The 20,189-nt window shown below is 28.3% G+C and overlaps 1 protein-coding gene across 5 annotated transcripts in view; it reads left to right on the top strand.

Annotated features, from left to right (window-relative positions):
* Positions 1 to 20,189, top strand: part of LOC100164443 — a 195,675-nt gene that overhangs the window by 42,105 nt on the left and 133,381 nt on the right. Inside the window, exon 1 of one of the 5 annotated variants that reach the window (XM_029486930.1) lies at positions 15,289 to 16,303. The exons of the other annotated variants lie outside the window; for them this stretch is intronic. Within the exon in view, the coding sequence (XP_029342790.1) occupies positions 16,276 to 16,303 (28 nt within the window). The 5' untranslated portion in view covers positions 15,289 to 16,275. Of the gene's footprint in view, positions 1 to 15,288; positions 16,304 to 20,189 lie in introns of those variants that run through there. 5 annotated transcript variants of the gene reach the window in all.

The following is a 20,189-nucleotide window of genomic DNA, read 5'->3' as shown; positions in this document are numbered from 1 at the left end:
AGTTTGATCAAGGTTTGAGGGTTTTCTTAAACATAATTTCATTCCAAGAAAGCTCTTCAAACATTTTCAAAACTATAATAATATGGGCTTTATTATACGTGTGAAACTTCACGATCAACACGTGTCTGCTTCCATTGTACGTAAGTTCACGAAGTTCAAAAACAGATATTTAAAATCAATTCAGGCATTTATAATTTCTGAACTCTTCAGTTCCGGCATATTTGAGTTCATATTTTAATTTTAGATTTACAGTTAGTTATAAAAAGTATTCTACAGTATAATAATTATTTAATTATTTATTTTATAATTTTGAAGCTCCGCAAAAAAGAAAAAAAAACAATATATTTTAGTTAGTAAGTTTGTGAGTATACAATTTTATCGGTACTCCAATATAAGATGAAATAATTATAAATTATTAAATACAAAATTGTTCGAATATTTATTTATTTTTTATAAAGTTACACATTCCAAAAACATTTATTCGTTACTACGATTTCTACCAATCTAAAAAAATATTTAAAGGCAAGGGTATCACGTGTAACACCGAGGGATATATCGTTATTTATTTTTAGATTAAACTAATTATTAATCATACACTTGAAATTTGAGTAACGTAGATGAAAAAAAATGATTTACACACGTTTAGTTTAGTGTAGTGTTTGCTAGTTAGTATAGTTAGTAGCATACGTTCCAATCAATATCTATATCAGCTTGAGTAAGTTAGTCTAATTTAAGCAAGACCTTGCACCATAACAGTGTTTAATATGTGATAGTGAGTGATTTTTTTTAAGATATCACAGACAATAAATTACATACATTTAATATTGTATTATTCACTATACATGAGGTTAAAAAAAAAATGAGTCTTAGAAACGTTGAACTACCTATAAATTATCAAAAATACCAAAAAAAAATGTCTAATTTAACAAATATAATAATATTATGACATCAGATTCTGTTATTCGTAACAAAAACTAAAAATAGATAGATATCGAGTAAATGTGCAATAGTTAAAATAAACCTACCTATACTACCAGATAGGTTTTATTATTTATTTATAAATTATCAAAAAATATAATAAAACGTTCAAACACGTGCAAGCGATTGGATATCAGTGTAAATTCATATTATCCAGCCAAGAATCAAATGAGTCATTAAACAGCCTATTGTCAGATATGAAATGTACGTGTATGGGCTTAAAAAATAACGGTGAAACGCGCCCTGACCATTTCAAACCTGTGCACTTGGACGAAAATTTCACGCAAAATCGCTTAATCGTTCATAAACGATATATTAATTGCTCGATACACTTTACGAGCTCCTTGGTCGCAAGCGTTGTTTGGAATGAAAAATTGCTAAACTGTAGTAATAACTACTTCAACGCTTATAATATTATGAATCCGTAAAAGTAACTTCATTTGAGTATTGCGTATTGGGTTCTGACCACGATTCGGGATGAGCTTACCTGAAAATAAATTACATGCATGTATAGGTAGGTCATATATGTATACAGGATGATTCACCGAAAATGCTCATTGCTCACTCACATTTTAGATTCGGAGCCGAACTATCATGAATTTATCGATTTTACAATGAAGTGTGTTTTATTTCTTGTGTATGTACCTATACATGATAAGTAGTCGAAAGAATGATTTGATTTTAAATTTTGACGGTGGTTTCTGATGGAAAATTTGATCTAGTTGGTACTTTAGAGAGGTAAAAATAGAAAATTCAGAATACTTCTAAAAAGCGTTGACAAAAAAAAAAAAAATTAGGGAAAAATGGGGAATTTTCACACAAAATAATTTTTCGTTTTCTATGCAAATACAAAATTCTGTTTTAGAAATTAGAACTCAAATTTAGTACTGTAAATTATTTAGCAGATAATTGTTCTGAAAACGTTGATGAAGCAGGATCAAAATTCGAACGAGTAGTTTTAGAGTTAGGTACTAAACTAACCTATTTAACTTTGTGTACTAAGGATAATAAGCTATAGGTCGATGATAATAGGTTTTGAAGACAATGTGGTTGGATAATAATGGGGCTTGGAAATTTGAACATTTTAGAAATTAATATTATTCTATCAGCATTAATAGTTCATAAAAAAAGTCCAAGTATAATAACTCCAAACTGGATACAATATTCCATTTTTTTGTATTTTTTTTAAACCATTTTTAACGACTATTATCTTTAGTATAAAATTTTAATAACCGAGAAACTACTCGTTCAAAATTATAATTAGGTACCTACATCAACATTTAAAAAAAAATTATCCACTGAATAGCTTACAGTAAAAATGGTGGAGTTTTCATTTTAAAAACAAAAGTTTATGCCACCACAAAACTCACTTTAAATATAAAAAAAACTTCTATATTTTTAAAATATATTTGAAAATTCCAATAATTAAAATTTTATAAATTACACTGAATATTAATAAATTAGTGAAAGAATTTTCTTTATCAAAAACCATTTATGACCATGTTATTTAAAAAAATATGTATATCATAATTATTGTAAACCGGTGCGTTCAGATCATTTGGAAACATTTTATTATTTTTTTTTTTCGTTACCTATAGGTTGCTGTCGATGAAACCATCAGAAGTAGTTTATAATACAAACATAATATTATATAATATCCCAATGCGTTATTTCAATGAAATATAAAAGTCTGTGCTGCACATTTATTGTTAAAGCTTAAAACGAAAAAATTCATTTATTAGAGAATGAGAAATACAATAGTTAGGACGTATGGTGTTCGAATGAAAAATAATATGAAACATATTGCAATAGTAAAATTATTCAGAAATACCACGTGAATAAGTTTATTGGAAAGAAATGGTAGACTGGTTGGTTAAAAACGGATTCTTGCTTACAGTTGTTTTAAGTGTTCACACTCATTTTTTTTTTGTTATTTTCTTAAAAACACTTGAGAGTTTCAAAACAGGGTTCCTTCAATGTACATTACGTGTTTGATTTCCAATTTATAAATACGATGTGTAAAACTTTTTAAGTAGCTTAACTTCAAAAAAAAAAGACTTAAACAAACCAAACAAAACACACTTATCTTTAAATTTAAAATAAGAGATTTACACTTAATAAACAACTCAATACACTGATCAAAACTCAGGATAGAAAACATTAACACAAAAATTTCTTCTGATGCAAGTAATTTATATTGAAGTGATGGATTCATAGTCAAAAATTGTTTTTAGATATGAATACTTGATACTAGACTTTATTTTTAAACATTTAATGCATAACACTATTCATGTTTTTTTTATTAATGATCTGTTAAATATTTTAATATACATTATTTTACATTATAAATAGACAGTATTAGGTAGGTATCGATTTATACATTTTATATTATTATCAGGGAATTATGTTAAACCCTTTTTTTAACAAGCCATAAACTCTAATAATGAAATTTAAATTAATTTAGAACTTGAGGTATTATTTGTCTGAAAAGATTCTTATAATCATCGGCCAATTTGATTCAGTGCTGAAGCCCTATTAATATCCATCTTAAATCCACTTTGTTAAATTTTATTTAGTATTTATAAAATCTCACAGATAGAATTATTGGACTAATAACCTACATAATACTTTTCTTTAATTATTTCAATTTTCAATTAATAAATTCAGTTTCTTATGTATAGTTGACCTGGTTTAATAAGGTTGTAGAATGATATATAAAATGTAGATATTACTATTCTTTTTACAATGAAATAAGTATGTAAATGACAGGATTTATAATTAATATTATTAATTAATTTTAAATCAAGTGCTAGTAGATGATTATTCTGTTATTTTTTTAAAATTATATTTCTTAATTAAATAAATAAAGAATATTCTATAAACTTTTTGATAATATCAATTTGTTTCGGTCAACAATTTACCGTCCTAAAGAATTCAATACTGGAAATCAAAGATATTTAAGGTTAGTTTTTTTATTTGAACTTTTTTAGCTTCAATCGCAGATGTAATTAACTATAATAACATAATCACTTTTTACATTTTTTTTTTTTTGACAATGATTATAATGTTTCAATTAATTTTTAAAAATTTAATTCTTTTCTTATAAGAACTTTGTTTTAAAAATTAATTTACAAGAATATGCAAGTTACCAAAAAAATTTGTCATGGGAAAAAATGAAAAAAAAAACTGAAATGTCACTTCAAGCAGAGCTAGCGTTACGTCATTATTTTATAAAATGGAATTGCTGCCAAACAATGATGGTACAAAATGTTAAAATAGCATTTAGTGTAGTTAAACCTATTCATATATCATTATTTATAATGGATTAGGTAGAACTCACATCACGCCGGTCCCAGCACCCACTGTTTTTCTGTGATAACGTTCAAACTGAGGTCGTAAATTTTTTTTTAAATCGTCGGAGAAATGTATACAAAAATGTATAGTAAATACTTGTGAAAGTCATTTTCAAAAATGCCAAATACAACAGTGAATTATGAAATTTGTAATACACCACACAAAAATGTGTAGTTAATTTTGTAGTCAATGCATAACATTAGGTAGAAATTTTAATACATGAAGTTTGATTTTTCATAAATTTTCTCGGTAGAAAATTGAAAAAAGTTTAAGATATTCCCATATACATGTACAATTCAAGTTAAAGTGTTGATGAAATTGATTATTCACACATAAACTAATGGTTAAGTAAAAAAAAATAATTAAAATTTCTTATAACAATATAAATGTATAAAATAATATTACAAATATAGAGTTACAGACCGTATGGCGTATTCGCTCAGAATCGTTTTACATCATATACAATGATTCATCATTGAATTCAAATTGAATATATCAATATTACAGTTACCTACTCAATAACAGAGTAGAATCAACACGACAACACCTACTATAAAGCACATAGAGTTCCCTGATTTATTAAAAGTATTATAATTACATTGAACTGATTTGTATGTTTCACGGGAACTACTTGATCTAAAGTTTGTGTTTTTCGTACCTATACTAAAACTACTGTGCCCATTTGTTTTATGAAGTCCAATAATTTGATTTGAAGTACATGTTTATTCATTTTTTGAGTTACACCAAAGTAACAATGTCGTATTTATCGAATACTGATTTTGCGTAAAAATTACTAAACAAATTCGTGAGCCAATATAGGTATAATTTTACAACCTTTGAAATTCACCGGGATTTAAATTTCACTTAAATAAATTATTTGTAATGCACTAATATGAATTCTCATATTTTTACTTTTACGAATGTTAGAGACCTTAGAAAAATGTTTTACATAAAAAGGTTTCGATGGTAAAGGAACCTGCAGAAAAAAAAATAAAATCATATCAAATTTGTATGATATGAACGAAATTTATACTCCAAAATGTTGCTACTATAATATGATTATAAAAACAGATATATTTTGTGTTAGTTCATATGAGGTTGCTCTCTTTCTCTCTTATTTAATGTAAAATTAAATTATTTTTTTACTACCTTTTGGTAAAAAAAGTTTTTTTATAATTAGTTTATAACTTTTGCCTTTTCAACTATAAAAATCACTAATTTACTCTCCATGACTTTTTATTTACTTTGCAATTATTTCATCAATATATCATGTGTCGTGCACATAAACATATTTTGCTGATCAGTTTTTAATTACATTTTAAATATGGTAAAAAATCTTTAACTCTCTCTGTCTCTCTCTCTTTCTCTTTTGATCTCCTATATCCTTTTGAAACTATATTCAAACATATAAAACGTGTCTGGAATACGATTATCATTGTCTACCAGTAAACGAAAGTTAAGCAAATTATGCAACAGTGTGTCCCTCTGCATTAGAAAAATAATTACTGTATTCATTTAAACCTATTGTACTTAATACTTGTTTGTATATAATCATTTGTTTGTAAGTTTTTAGTTTTTATTAAATACTCGTTGTCGTTGACCTTTATTTTCTTTTATAGAAGTTTCCAGTATAAGTGTATAATATATATTATATATACGTGTTGTACATTTTCTGAAATAATTGTTGAATACAGAATATAGGTAGGTAGTCTTAATTATTTTCCAACTAATTCAATAAAGTATATTATTTTACGCTTATTAAAACTAATGTTAAATTTATAAATAACTTCAATTCCAAGATAATAAAAACAAGTTACGTCATTATATTATTATAAATGTTTGTCATTTCAAATTTTACTTTTTAATAACAAAACGCATTATCTGACATTTTGTTCGCCAATTAGTGACAAACATTATGTATACTAATAATTTATACTACGACCTTTATCATTTTAGACTAAATCATAAGCAACTATCAAATACTTATAACAAATAAAATGATGATTAACATTACTGTAATAAGCTAGGTATTTAATTCTCGATATTACATATATTTAATCCCAAAATCTCCTCCGGTTCTCTGGTTTGTAAAACGTATTTATATAATATTAAAATTAATATACATTCTCAACACAGTCTAGAAATAATTTAACATTGAGTCGGTTCCTGCAATGTATTTCAAACATCTAAAAATATTAATTATTGATATTCATCGTTACTGCGGTCGATGCGTCTTAATGAAACATATTTTATAGTACCTACTTATTACTATTATTACACTGGAGCTTAATGAAACAGATATTATATATGTATGTATCAATTGGCATCGTTATTATATCGATTAGACATCTGTGAATCATATTTTGTAATAATAATTGTAGTTAACATTGACCACGAAACTAATTTACAGGCATTTCCATGCAATAATATATATTTATATACAATAATATAGTACCCAGCTACATTTTTCATCTACGCCATTAAGTCCATAAATTTGATGATTTTATCATCTAATAACATTGGTGTACCTACCTATAGAATATAGAGTTACTAATACGTGTAAGTTAAATAAGGATACGGTATATCGGTATTAAATACGTACTATGTCGACACGGCTATAATGCACTCGGTTTTAAATTGTCACGTTGCCGCCAGAATCAATTCGATTAGTTTAATCGATTCCGTGTGACGATGATAGGCAGCCGAATACATCACGATCATGTCATTATTGAGTTAATAACGTTTCGTAGGTACTTAAAGCTAGTATACTCCCGCGAAAGAATATAATATGACATCAAGTCTGAAGTTCGTCGAACAATGAGTGAGTAAAAACGTCAATTTATAATTTATAAAATGTACCTGGCTAGCCCTTTGGTGTTAGCGACGCGCATATGCGTTTTCGCTTTTATCAACTGGATTACGGATATCGTTCGTACTGGTTCTGTTAACAATATCATAAAATACGTTTCCAAAGGGCAAAGAGGTAACAAAAGTATATTGAAGCAGAAAACATTAAAAACTTTATAAGCGAAACAACGTACAAAACGTAATATCTTCGATTTTATTAGTGGTAAAATTATTATTACAAATTAATGACAACCTGGAGGACACCACAAAATTATTTAATTCAGCACTCAAGGGGCTAGGTTTAAAATATCATTTTTCTTATTTTTAAATATTAAATTTTTGTAAAAAAATAAAAAATAAAATAATTATCAAAAATATATTTATTAAAAACTATTCCAATATACGTACTGGTAGTATAAAATATTATTATATAAATTACTAATATTCGTGATATTTGTATTGTATTTATTTTTAACAGTAAGAAGCCAGGTAGTTATGCAAAAACGACGATTGAAAAGTAGGTTTTTAACCTTTTTATAAAATATATACTAATATACAATAGTTTTGAAAATATTATGGCTATTTGTGAATGTAAAATATAAAGATTTTAAAATTGAAACCTAAAGCTAAAACAACGCCATTCATTTTCACTCAACGTTACATTACAATAGTAGCTACATTACTACCTACATAAATGGTATTTAAAATGAAAAATCTTTTTTCAAATTACAAAGACCATAGAAATTCCGAGATGTGCAGAAACATTTTAACGTAATATAGGGTGAGACAAGCCCAAGCAACTGCCTACTTTAGTAAAAGTTATTATTGAACGAAATGCTTATGGTGATAATGCGCGAATCCTAAGGAACAGCGGATTATCATAAATTAGTAAATTACCTTTGCGTAAAAACAAAGTATCCTATTTTGTTTAAACATAATTATTATTTACAATCAAAGGTACTATTAACCATTAAATTAGTGTGTTATAATTACATTGTATTTACGTTGTACCTACGCATTGTATGAATAGGCATATTACAAGTCTTGCGGTACGATAACGAACGAGTGCTGTGTTTATTATACCGACGATTCTAAAATTACTTATTATTCTTAATATATTATTATAATAATGTATAATAATATAATAGCTTATTTATTTTATACTATAATATTATAGGTAGGTACTATAGGTACGCAATATAGATAGGTACATATAGTACAGTGGTTTTCAACCGGTGTGTCGCGATAAATCTATTAATACCTAGTTTTATAATTTTCATCATATGCTTCACGTATTATAATTATATATTTATATGAATTGGTGTGCCGCGAAAATTTTGTAAAAGATGAAGTGTGCCACAATGTGAAAAAGGTTGAAAACCACTGATATAGTACATTATTCTACACATATTTTCAACAAATTGAGAACTATAGGTAGGTCCATAAAACTTTTCTAATTATGTTAAATTGTAATGTTTATTTTTTAATCTCAAGGACGGTCCGTGTGGACTGTGTGTGGTATGAAGTTGGAAAACTTAACAGTTTATGATACTGTTAATTAACTTAAACAAAGATTATTGGAAAAAATTGTATATCGGAAGATAAACTTACTGTTCTCTGACCAAATTCATATTGAAAAAATATCATCGCAATTTATATTATATAATATATTTCTGGACCAAACGTAACAAACTATTTTTTTTATAAAAAGAAAAAAGTAATTGTTTGTGTGAAAAGTTATGTACTTAATTAATCTACCTTTTATACGACTGTACGAGTGTATATTACTATATTATACTGAATTAAGTGATTTATTATTTTAAGTTTTAACTAAAATCTATACAACGAATATTGGGTGCCTTCAGAATAACACAAACAAACTAAAATGTCATACTTAAAATTGTAAGCTTATTGATTTGTTTTAATCATAAATATAAAATATGTGGTTGAATGAAGATTTAATTCAATTCAATAATACAATTTCTCAAATATATTTGGTCTTGTAGATTGCAGTAGTTATATTTAAATTAAAAGCAATGTTAAAGTGTCATATTATTCAGAAAACCGAGTAAGTGCATATTTTTTCGTGATTTTTAGTGTGGGTATAAATATTAGTAAACATCCTAAAATCCTTAAAATAACAATATTTATATGCACTCAAAAAAGACTAAAATATATTTCTATCCGAATTCAAGTATATAATCTTATTCACTTAATTATTATATTTTATTAGTTTTTATAAATATGTAATCAACTTGTCTCATTAATTATGCTACATAAATGTTGATAGTTTATTTGTCTACTGTATTTATTTATTTTTTATTGATTATGAAGCTCGGAAACTGTGGCCATTAGCTGTTTGTTTTGGTTTGTAGGGGAGGAAATTGTACGTTTGTAAGCACGTGTTTTTTTTTTGGTATGGCAGAGTTTTTAGTGGGCACCCGTAGGTATCTGCCATGCCCCGGTGGGAGATGGCGGCATTTCTCTCCGGGAACCGTGAATTGCCCGAAGAAAAATACCACCTACGGCCGAATTCGAACCGACGCCTTAATCCGCTCAGCCACTCTGTCTCCTCTACAGTATTTTTATAATTGTATCTAATAACAAATTGGTTATTTAGTTTTATCAGTTAGGTACCTCATTAGAAAATGTATTACTATATCTTTAGTTACGGGAAACGTATAGTTAGAATGCTGCTCAAAAACTAAAAATAATTTCGTTGTTCAATACATTTTTTTCCGCAAGGTATTAACTACCATCCAATAACAAATTACAGCCTTAGTATAGAGCAAAAAAAAGTAATCCTTGGACCATGCAGCCCATTAGAACTATTGATTTAACAACACCTAAAAGTGTGATTCTACTTTGCTGTCATTATAAATTACACGTGCTTTTATAATTTGTGATAATTTTATTCGCGAGGATCAATTTCTAAACTTAAACGTCAGAAGCTAATCGTAATTTAAATATTTTTCCTTTTCATTTTTACATAAAATTTTATTTTGAAATGCAACTAAAAAGTGTTTATCGAATTATAATTATTTTTTTTTTTTTACATAATTACATTAATTTCAAATATAAATTATACGAAAATATTCAAATAAACTGTGTAGGTATACAAATTTTATTTGTGAATTTTAATTACTCGTTTCTTGTACGTATTATTTTGTGACAACGCCTAATAGAAGAACAGAATTTTCTTTTCTGGCATCTTCAGTTTGGTATGCAATTTATGAGTAGGTGTCATTAATAGTTAATCGTCTCTCATCAGGCTACGCATAGAGTAGGATTCACATTCCTCATTAGTCATTAGGACCTAATGAATGCCTAATGATTAGGTAGTCGACATACCTAGGTAGATATACCTATGGGCTTTGTGTTTATCACACATTCCCTATTCTGAATCATGTTTAAATATACTGATACTATATTATTCTTGAATAATGAATCAAAACAAAGTTAAATATTTTTTATACATTGAATAATGTTCGTATTTATTGTGTTTCAATGTTATTATAGTTTTTTGATATATGCATTCTATATACAGCTGAAAAAAAAATGTCTAAAAGATCTTAAATTATTTAAAAAAAATTCAATAAACTTAATTTGTTTTTTCTTTTGTTTGTAGTACTTTCAAGTGGAGGTAATAAACAAAAATAAATCTTATACTCCGAGTATAAGGTTAAATTAAACGGAAGAGATGTAAGCCTAATAATTATTAAGATAATTTGTTACAAAGTCGTTTTTGATGATATTTTGTAGAAATACAAAACTGTAAGATAATTAAAATAAACAAATAAAGATTTCTCAGAATAAGGCAACTGATTTTTATTTTTTTTTTAATTTTGATTTTCTTTCTTATCCATTAATATTTTAAACGAGATTACATAATCGGCTTTTTTACAAAAAAGTAAATTGTTTTCTAAAAAGTTTTAAAATAATTGGACATCAAACGTGTGGTCATATTAACTAATTATGTAAGTACTTTACTAGATAATTATAATCAGTGTTCGGATTAGATAAGTATTTTTTTATCTAGATAAAGATAAAGATAATACAACCCAAATGTATCTAGATAGAGATAAAAGATAACTTAACTCACATTTATCTAGATAAAGATTAAGATAAATACTTTTTTATCTAGATAAAAAAAAAAGATACAATTATTTGTAATATATTTATATGGTTATAAATTTTAGTTGGGCACTAGGAACATAATAATAATAATGATATTAATACAAATAATTACATTATTTATAAACCATAAACTTTGTTTAAGAATCTGTATAAATATTTAAAAATTTAGTGCAATTTCGCGGTTTTTATCAATAAAAAATGTATTTAGATGAATTTATTTAGATTAGTAAAAAAATTGTCTAAGATGAACGTTTAAATACCTTGTAACTAAGATAAAAGATGAACAAATAATTATCTAGATTTTCATCTAGATAAATTTATCTAGATAAGTCCGAACACTGATTATAATTTAACGCCCCTAAAAATCCTTAAAAATTTCAACATCGAAATCCAAATGACCCATATTTTTTTGTAATAATTGAAACCGGAATAAAACATTTTGACTAACCTAAATATTTTTCATATTTAAATTTATTTTTTTTATTTTTTTTATTTTGTAATTTGTACATTTAATACTAACTTATGACAAGAATAATTTTACATTAAGTATCTATTAAATATTTATTGTTATAAATATAATATTTTAACTTTAAATATCATCATCTATTGGTCATATTAAGTTGATATATTACTAAAATAAATGTCCTATACCTAATCTAAGCAACTAGGTAGGTACAATAGGTTACATCGTTTTAAAATCAATGTTTTTTTTTTTTACTTAACATCAGTATTATCTTATATTAATCAGTAGCGTATTAAGGACAGGGTCACTTAAGCCCCGGCCCAGGGCCGCCGGGGTATGTCTAAGTTGGGGGGCTACAGGACATTTATCATTACATAAAAAAAAAAAAAATATTGAACATTTATTTTTATTTAAACTATATATTTATGCTGAAAATAATTTTTCAAAAAAATAGAAAAAAATGTACAGTGGTGGCGTTTATTATCTTATTATATACGTCATTGGTTTTTCCAAAGTGTGGTTACTGTTTATAGGTTTAAAAATAAATTATCATAGCTTATACGCAGTAATTGCAGCACAGCATAGCTATTCTAAGAATATCATTTCTAAGACAGCCATTATCATGTAGGGTAAGCAGCTCTATAGTATATTGATGGAAATATAATGATTTATACGCATACATTGTCGTCTCCTTACAATTATTATGTTATAATTTTTATTAGCTCCTGGAACCACTATTTAATAATCAACATTTTTTATTATGATTCAATTTCTGTGTTCAACATCTGTCTCTTATGGCCAATTTTCTCGCTATGCCACTGATATTAACATTAACCCACGAATAATATAGTGGTTATTACTAAGCACCCAAACATTTGTTTAAATTGTATATTACAGTGTTTGAATAACCGAATACATCCAGCAACAGAATCCCGAATAAATTATTGGGGTGCAAAGCCCTGATTGTATACGCGTATACAATATAATAGTTATCAACATTTAAATGCAAAGATTTGATTTTGATTTTAAATGTATGTAACCAATAACCGTGCTTTACAATATTACGTAACCAAGGTTAGTAATGTGACTAGCGAGTCGGCTTCCTAGAAATATTTTTCAATTCAAATGTCTGCATTTTTCTTTGTTTTGTAAAAATACATAGTCGTAAAAAAGAATATCAAGTTAATACCTTCAAAGCATAATACTTAGAAAGTATATGAATTACAAAGAAACACTAAAGCAAAACATGACGTAGGTAATTAAACATTAAAACATTTGTATGCAACTTTAATTTGACAGTACGTACCTAGGTATGTGTTTTAATTTGTTTATACATGTGTAAACCTTGTATAATAAGATTCAAATATTGACATTGTAATATTATCATATAAGCGCCATCATGCGTTGTGGTTAAAACTTAAAAGCTTATTTTTATCTTTGGTAACAAAAAAAAAACACAAATGGATTTCATTAAGAACTAAAAAAAAATAACATATTTAAGAAAAAAAAATTACTAACATTCGTGAAATATTTAACACGTGTATAATAATAAATTACGATAAACAATAATTATTACCTTCAACATAAAATAAAATGTCAATTTGAAATTATGAAAAAGAGAGTGTTTCCTCGGCGGGTATTTTCACCAAAAAAATAATAATTACGAATAATTTTTCTATAATATATACCTATATTCTACTCATCAAATTTGTGAAATGGATATTTGACACTAGATCTTTCGCAGCACCCTCATAATGTATTCCCATTATGATAATTGATAAGTTATTTTACAATGATATGAACAGCCATAAATATTGTATGTGGGGGGGGGGGGGATGACATAAGAAAGAATAATTAAAATGTGTCAAAATCGTTTTTAATCAGAGAATATCATAATATTATATTATTTAACTAGGTACAGGTAATTTTATCAATTCATTTTCTAGTAATCTGACTAAAACAATTTAATTAATGATATTATGGGTACCCATAATTTTAACACAATGCCAATTGAGAGTTATGGCCACAAAAAAAATGGAATATTACTAAAAAATGTAGATCCATAAGAATAATATTGTTGAGCATTTTATGCAATTTTATATAGCCATGCGTATAGTAGAGATTCGCCACAACTATCATATTATTACTATCACAAATCGACAATGTAAAAAACAACGAATTACGAGTTTCCTAAAACTATCAGACGTAAACACAATAACTTTTTCATTAAGGTCGGTGAAAGTTGTACAATCCCAAACTTTTACCACCGTTATTTGTTTCTGTGATAACCACAACAATATCGGTTTTTATTTGTATGTATTTCGTGTTGTGTATACCGTCGTTACGAACGTGTGTGATATTAATTTAAGCACTGCGTATTTACCTCCAACATTGGTAATACCTTTACATTTGTGCGAACGGATAACGACAGTACCTACCTATCGCATTTATCGTCAACAGCCTCGGGGCCGGCCAAAACCGCAAACCACGTCCGAGTCTGATGTTTTTTTTAAATCGTCCGATACTATATCCAACTTGGAGAGGGGTCGTATCTTGTCGATTAATCGGGTGTAGTATAGTTGAACTGCACGTCTTATACCTAAACCAAAACGTTGGAATATATACTAATGTTCAAAAAAGAAAATATTCGTATTTTTTGTGGATCGGACAACGTAATAGAACTTATAAATATTTAATTTAGCTGACAATATTACATTATGTGTGTCGATCGATCAAGTGTTACTCGGCATAACTAATTATTAGGAATAAACTTAGGTGAGATGTGGGGAGGCCTAACAATCAATATAACAGCGTGTATTTTGTCCAATAATTACTGTATGATTGTTGTATATTATTGCATGGTTTTTCATTGAAATTATATTAAAAAAAATAATTACAGTGACTTATTAAATGGCAACAATGCAACTACAAATGTACCTACGTCAGAGCTTTTACCTCCTACTTCCCCATTTTTTAGAACGAAAATTGAAAATTATTTTATCTTATAACGAAAATTTGCATGCGTGATGTCAAGTGCCGTTTTACACCTCATCGGGGGTGGTTATCGATAGTGCGGTTCGAATATTACCTTTTTCAGCCCAAGTGCGTCGTTTTACCATTGCATATATATGTGCCGGTCGGTCATCGAAAATTATAAGACAATTCATTCAATTATTCAACCTTTCTCGATTAATAATAATGTGGTCTGCCGACTGCAAAAATCGTCGAAAAACAAGAGCGTAAATGGCGGACGGGTCATTTTTGGCAGCTCGGTGACGATGGACTTTGAGAACGAGAATCAAAAACCCTTTGGTCGGAGGGGTAGTGCCACTTCGCACTGTACATCTAGCGTAAAGGGGGGTGATTGGGAGGGGGCCCACACACGAACTCAACCAGCAGTGGATGCCCGGTCGCCGGATTTGGGGAGGAGGCGGTCTCCCGAGCGCCGGCGGCTGCCACTTGTTGGGGCGGCCGCTCGGTGCGGGCGCGTCGGCGTCGGCGTCGTATAGCCGTTTTCGGCGGTGGCGGCGGCATGATCGCGGTTTTCGCCGCGCGGGCGCGCGTATGAGAGCGATTTTGCGTTCCCATCATCTATTCTGCGGCCACCGCTCTCCAGATCGAACGTGTCCACCGCCACTGCCGTGTCGCTGTGTCTCTGCGGTTTTCCTCGTCGCCACAACTACACCACATCTCCACATTTCGTATTTACCGATACATTTTTTTCCGACCATTTTTCTTCAATAATAATTTATTTTATTTTATCGTTTCGTTTCGGTTGTCACCGCCATTGTTTGTATTCTGTTTGTCCACGCCGCCGGAAGCGATAACCTACGGATCCCCGCGAACGTGGCCGGATCGAAGCGCGCGCGATTAACGAAAGCGCGGCCGGAGACGTAACCGGCCGCCGTCGCCACCGCCGCCACCGCACAGACTACGCTCTCGTCCGACAACGACGACGACGCGGCCGCCGTTCTATTTTTTTTTATTTTCGCGCGCGCGAGCTTCACAGCCACCGTCGCGACGGTAGTCGTTCCCCGCGCTGGGCGCACCGCGTTCGGCGTTTTAAAAACACCGTTAGGGTTCCCGCGCTATTTTCTGTCACGAAAACAATTGCGTCCGACCCGATCTACCAATTACCGAAATTTGTCTCCGTCTACTCCGTGATCCATCACGAAAATTTGAAAGTAATATAATTTTTTTTCTTAATAATCCTCCCGGTCCGTTCAGCCCCTCCCGCCGCGCCGCACTTGCAAAAAAAAAAAAAACCACTGCCCGAAAGCCGCACAAAAGTTTTTCCGCGCTATGAGACGGCATACGCGGCCCAATCTTGGTGCACTGACAGGAGGTAGTAGTGACAAGTAAAATAATAAAAATAAATAGATAGAACAGTAGGTATATCGAACTGCAGAGTTTCGAAGACACACGCGAGCGGTGGCACGTTGACTGGTTGAAAAGGATTCGCAAACGGCGCCAAAACGGAGCATATACGAAACATAATGGGATGCGTTCAGTCGCTTTTCAATGGTACGTATATAATATACTATTATATTAATATTTTAAACACAAAAATAATAATTAGTAATGTTTATATATTTATAATAATGATATAATAATATTTATATGTTTATAATAAAATGTATTCGATGTAATACACACGACTATATTTTGCGTATATTTACAATAATAATATGATTGGCTACCCGGGGCCCACTCTCGACCCCTTCCCCCTCCCTTCCCACCGAAATACGATGATAGCACAATCGGATTTTGAATAATTTAGAATTTTTTTCATCAACACTCATCATAAAATATGTAGTAATAAGACGTGTGTTTTTGTTATTGTCGTCGTTGTACGTTTTTTTAACGCTAGCTTGTAGTAGTAGCAACAGTGTTTGTATTATGGTTTTTGTATTATAACGAATGGTACAATAAGCGAATGAGCCGTTGGGTGATTCTCGATTGTAAAGATAATCATAATGTACGTGTGTTCTTCGAGTGCGCGGAATATACGTAATAATATATAATATATATTTTTTTAATTTTAATATACATAAATATTATTATTTTTATAATTAACGAGTAGTAAACCACGTCATAATAGAATGATGCAGGCACGCCGTTTTGTTCCACTGCATTCTCCGTTTTTAATTATTTTTTCTTCTCTTTGAGCTTTTAAAAACAATCTATCGACTTCAAAGTCAGTTCTTACGGACCGAACACTTATAACGTTCACTCTGTTGATCACGTACTGTTGTTCGTAGAGGCAACAAATTTAGAGTACATTTCATATCTGCATTATCTCCCACTACCGAGTTCGGCAAATGTAATATCTTTCGTTAAATTTTTATTTGTCAATTACTAAGTATTCGCTGATGTTTAGAGACAACCACATTAGCTAATTATGTAATATATATATATATAACTCAATTTGAATGAAAATGTAAAGTACCTACATTTTATATCTGCAATATCTCCCACTACCGAGTTTGGTAAATGAAATTGCTTTCGTTAAATGATAAATGTTCATTTGTCAATTATTAAATAGTCGCTGATGTTATAATCATACCGCGGAAATTTAATATATAGAATACCTATCTTATAATAATACATTTGTTTGTTTTTTTAAATATTCCAAAAAAAACTTAAAAGATACCACCAATAGCTAATTATCTAACATCATTATATAAATAATTCAATTAAAATGAATATGTTGAGTACCTACATTTCATATTTGCAATATCTTCCACTGCCGAATTTGGTAAATGAAATATCTTTCATTAAATTTTAATTTGCTAATTATTAAGTCTTTGCTGATATTTTCATCATATCACGTAAATTGAATAAAGCATACCTTATCACAATGATAATATAATTGTTTGATTTTTAACTAACGCCCTACAATTTAAAAGAAACCACTAATAGCTATTTAATATTTATTTAATTTAATTTATAAATAGTATATATAATTTAATTTGAATCAAGAATTTTCATTTTTGTTTTATTTTTTATGCGTGATTCCATAAAATCTTAAAATCTTATAATAATTATAGTTTTCCATAGAACCCATGTAACTGTTCCCGATTAAAGCTGCTTTTTAACAACTTGGCACTTCGTATCTTCTTCGTCTATGCATGTTGTACAAAAAACTAATCATTTATCATAAGTGAACATTTTTCTTTATATTGTACTTTAGTAGCTAAAAAAAACAATTTAATTATATTGAATGTATGAAATGATTTCTCGGAGACATTTTTTTTTGTTTTGCCTGGGAAATCTGTTTCCACGATTTAATAGTAAATTTACACATTTCAAAATAATAATAATAATATTCAAAGTAATATTCTTACTGTAAAATATATTTTTAAATAAATCATTATAAAAAATTAATGGCGTTGTATGGTATTAAAATAAAACCATTCGTTTGGAAGCAGTAAAAATAATTTGTATTTAAAAAAAAATGTTGACTTTGAAAATTTAGTTTTGTATTGATATAGCTTATTTATTATAATTGTTTTATGTGTTAGTATGTTATATATTATAAATTTAACAATGCACGTTTATTATAATGTTATGTGTGTGGTACCTACTAATTCATTGCATGCGATGTTTACAAAATTAACGACACAATTATACTCAATTACGTTATGTCCGTATATGCTCACTACTCGCTAGTATAATACATTGCCACGTTTTACTTGTAGCGTATCATTAAAGTATTGTATTTCTTATGAGCTTCTAGATTTTCTTGTAAAAAAAATAACAATGTATATCGGAAAAGCTTAGGAAAATATTTTAAGTCAACTTTATAAGAAATATAACCTCGGAAAAAATTGCAAGTTTAGCGGAAATAATTGAGCTAGGAAATAAGAATCTCCCAACATCGAATTGGGAGATTCAAGATTTTTCCGAATTATTTTCTTAAGCTTTTCTATGTAATATCATAAATAATGGAAAACTGTGACTAATTGGTTGTTCTATCGGTAACTTTTCAATCCGAAGGGTATTTTTAAAAATCAACATTACCTATATGCCATGTTTGAGGCGGTGATTATTTTTATCCTATAAATCAAATACATACATTACTATAAAAAGACAGCTTAAGAAATTAGAAATAAATGTTTTTGGATAATTTATAATCACACATTGTCACCATTCAAACAGTATGATTTACATGAACAGTAAAAAGTAATGATGCACTTAAAATAATTTAAAAAAAAAAATCCATTTTAGTATAGTTTAATTATTAATAAAACGGATCTAAAGACCGTATACAGTTTAAACATTTTTGATAATTATTTAGTTGGTATTGTATAATCAAGTTATTTTTGACCGAAACAAAATATTTAAATATTTTTTGTAAACCCATATTGTCCACGGTGATCAACAAATAGGTGTAAGCTTCATAAATTCTCAACTTTTCAAAATTAATATTTTAATTCGATATTATATGATTTGAACATGGGTTTACAATAATTCCATACTCGAATATTAAAATAGTTGTAATAGTTTCAATAAAAGATATTCTAATGTAACAAATTGTCAAGAAAATAGTTGAATAAATTGTATTTAGTTTTTGTTTCTAATTAGTCATTGGCCAATGCTAATTAATGAATACAATAGTATTGATTTTATAGGATTTAATTCAGACCTTTTAGATTTAAATTAAAATAAACAAAATGATTAATTGTTTGTTAATCTTTTAGAAAATCTCTTTTCATTTCACTCACACAAGTAACATTTGATTTAGTGATATTAAATACTAAGTATCTTAAATTTTAAGACTTTGTTCTTATACCTTAAATAATAATAGATGATTTATAAATCACATACAATTATGTTGTGAAGTATTATCCATCCAATTGTCTTGGTTAAAAATGATGCCCAATGATGTATATTAATATATTTATAAATTCTCGAGGTAGTTGAAACTTTAATTGTTGACTGAAACATAATGATGAGGTCTTTGAAATATCGTATATTTTATGAAAGTGAATAACTTAAATTATTTAAGTATACGAAACTTGCAGTCAAGTAGCTGAAGTTACTTTTTCAATGGATACATTAATTAGAGGAGGTTTTTGTTGTCTTAAAAAATGTCTTTATAATGGAACAATTAATATACATTTTAAACATTATGATTTACCAACATTTAATGTATTATTAATTTATATAAAACAAAATATTTATTTATTTAACATATGAATGTGCATGTGTGTTTAAGATTCGCCGTCATTAGGTTTGAAACATAGATACTTGTAACGGTTTTTTAATTAATAGGACATTACATTATACGAAATATATAATAATGATATAATAACCAAAAACTGATACTAAAATTAATCTTAAAGAAACCTACAAATATTAAAATATAGACTATTTTGTTGTTGTTGTTTTTTTTACTTATATTGAG

The sequence above is a fragment of the Acyrthosiphon pisum genome, chromosome X, assembly GCF_005508785.2.
Source record: "Acyrthosiphon pisum isolate AL4f chromosome X, pea_aphid_22Mar2018_4r6ur, whole genome shotgun sequence".
Classification (NCBI taxonomy): Eukaryota; Metazoa; Arthropoda; class Insecta; order Hemiptera; family Aphididae; genus Acyrthosiphon; species Acyrthosiphon pisum.
Note: the sequence above shows the minus strand (reverse complement) of the source record. Positions and strands in the feature narration are given on the sequence as shown.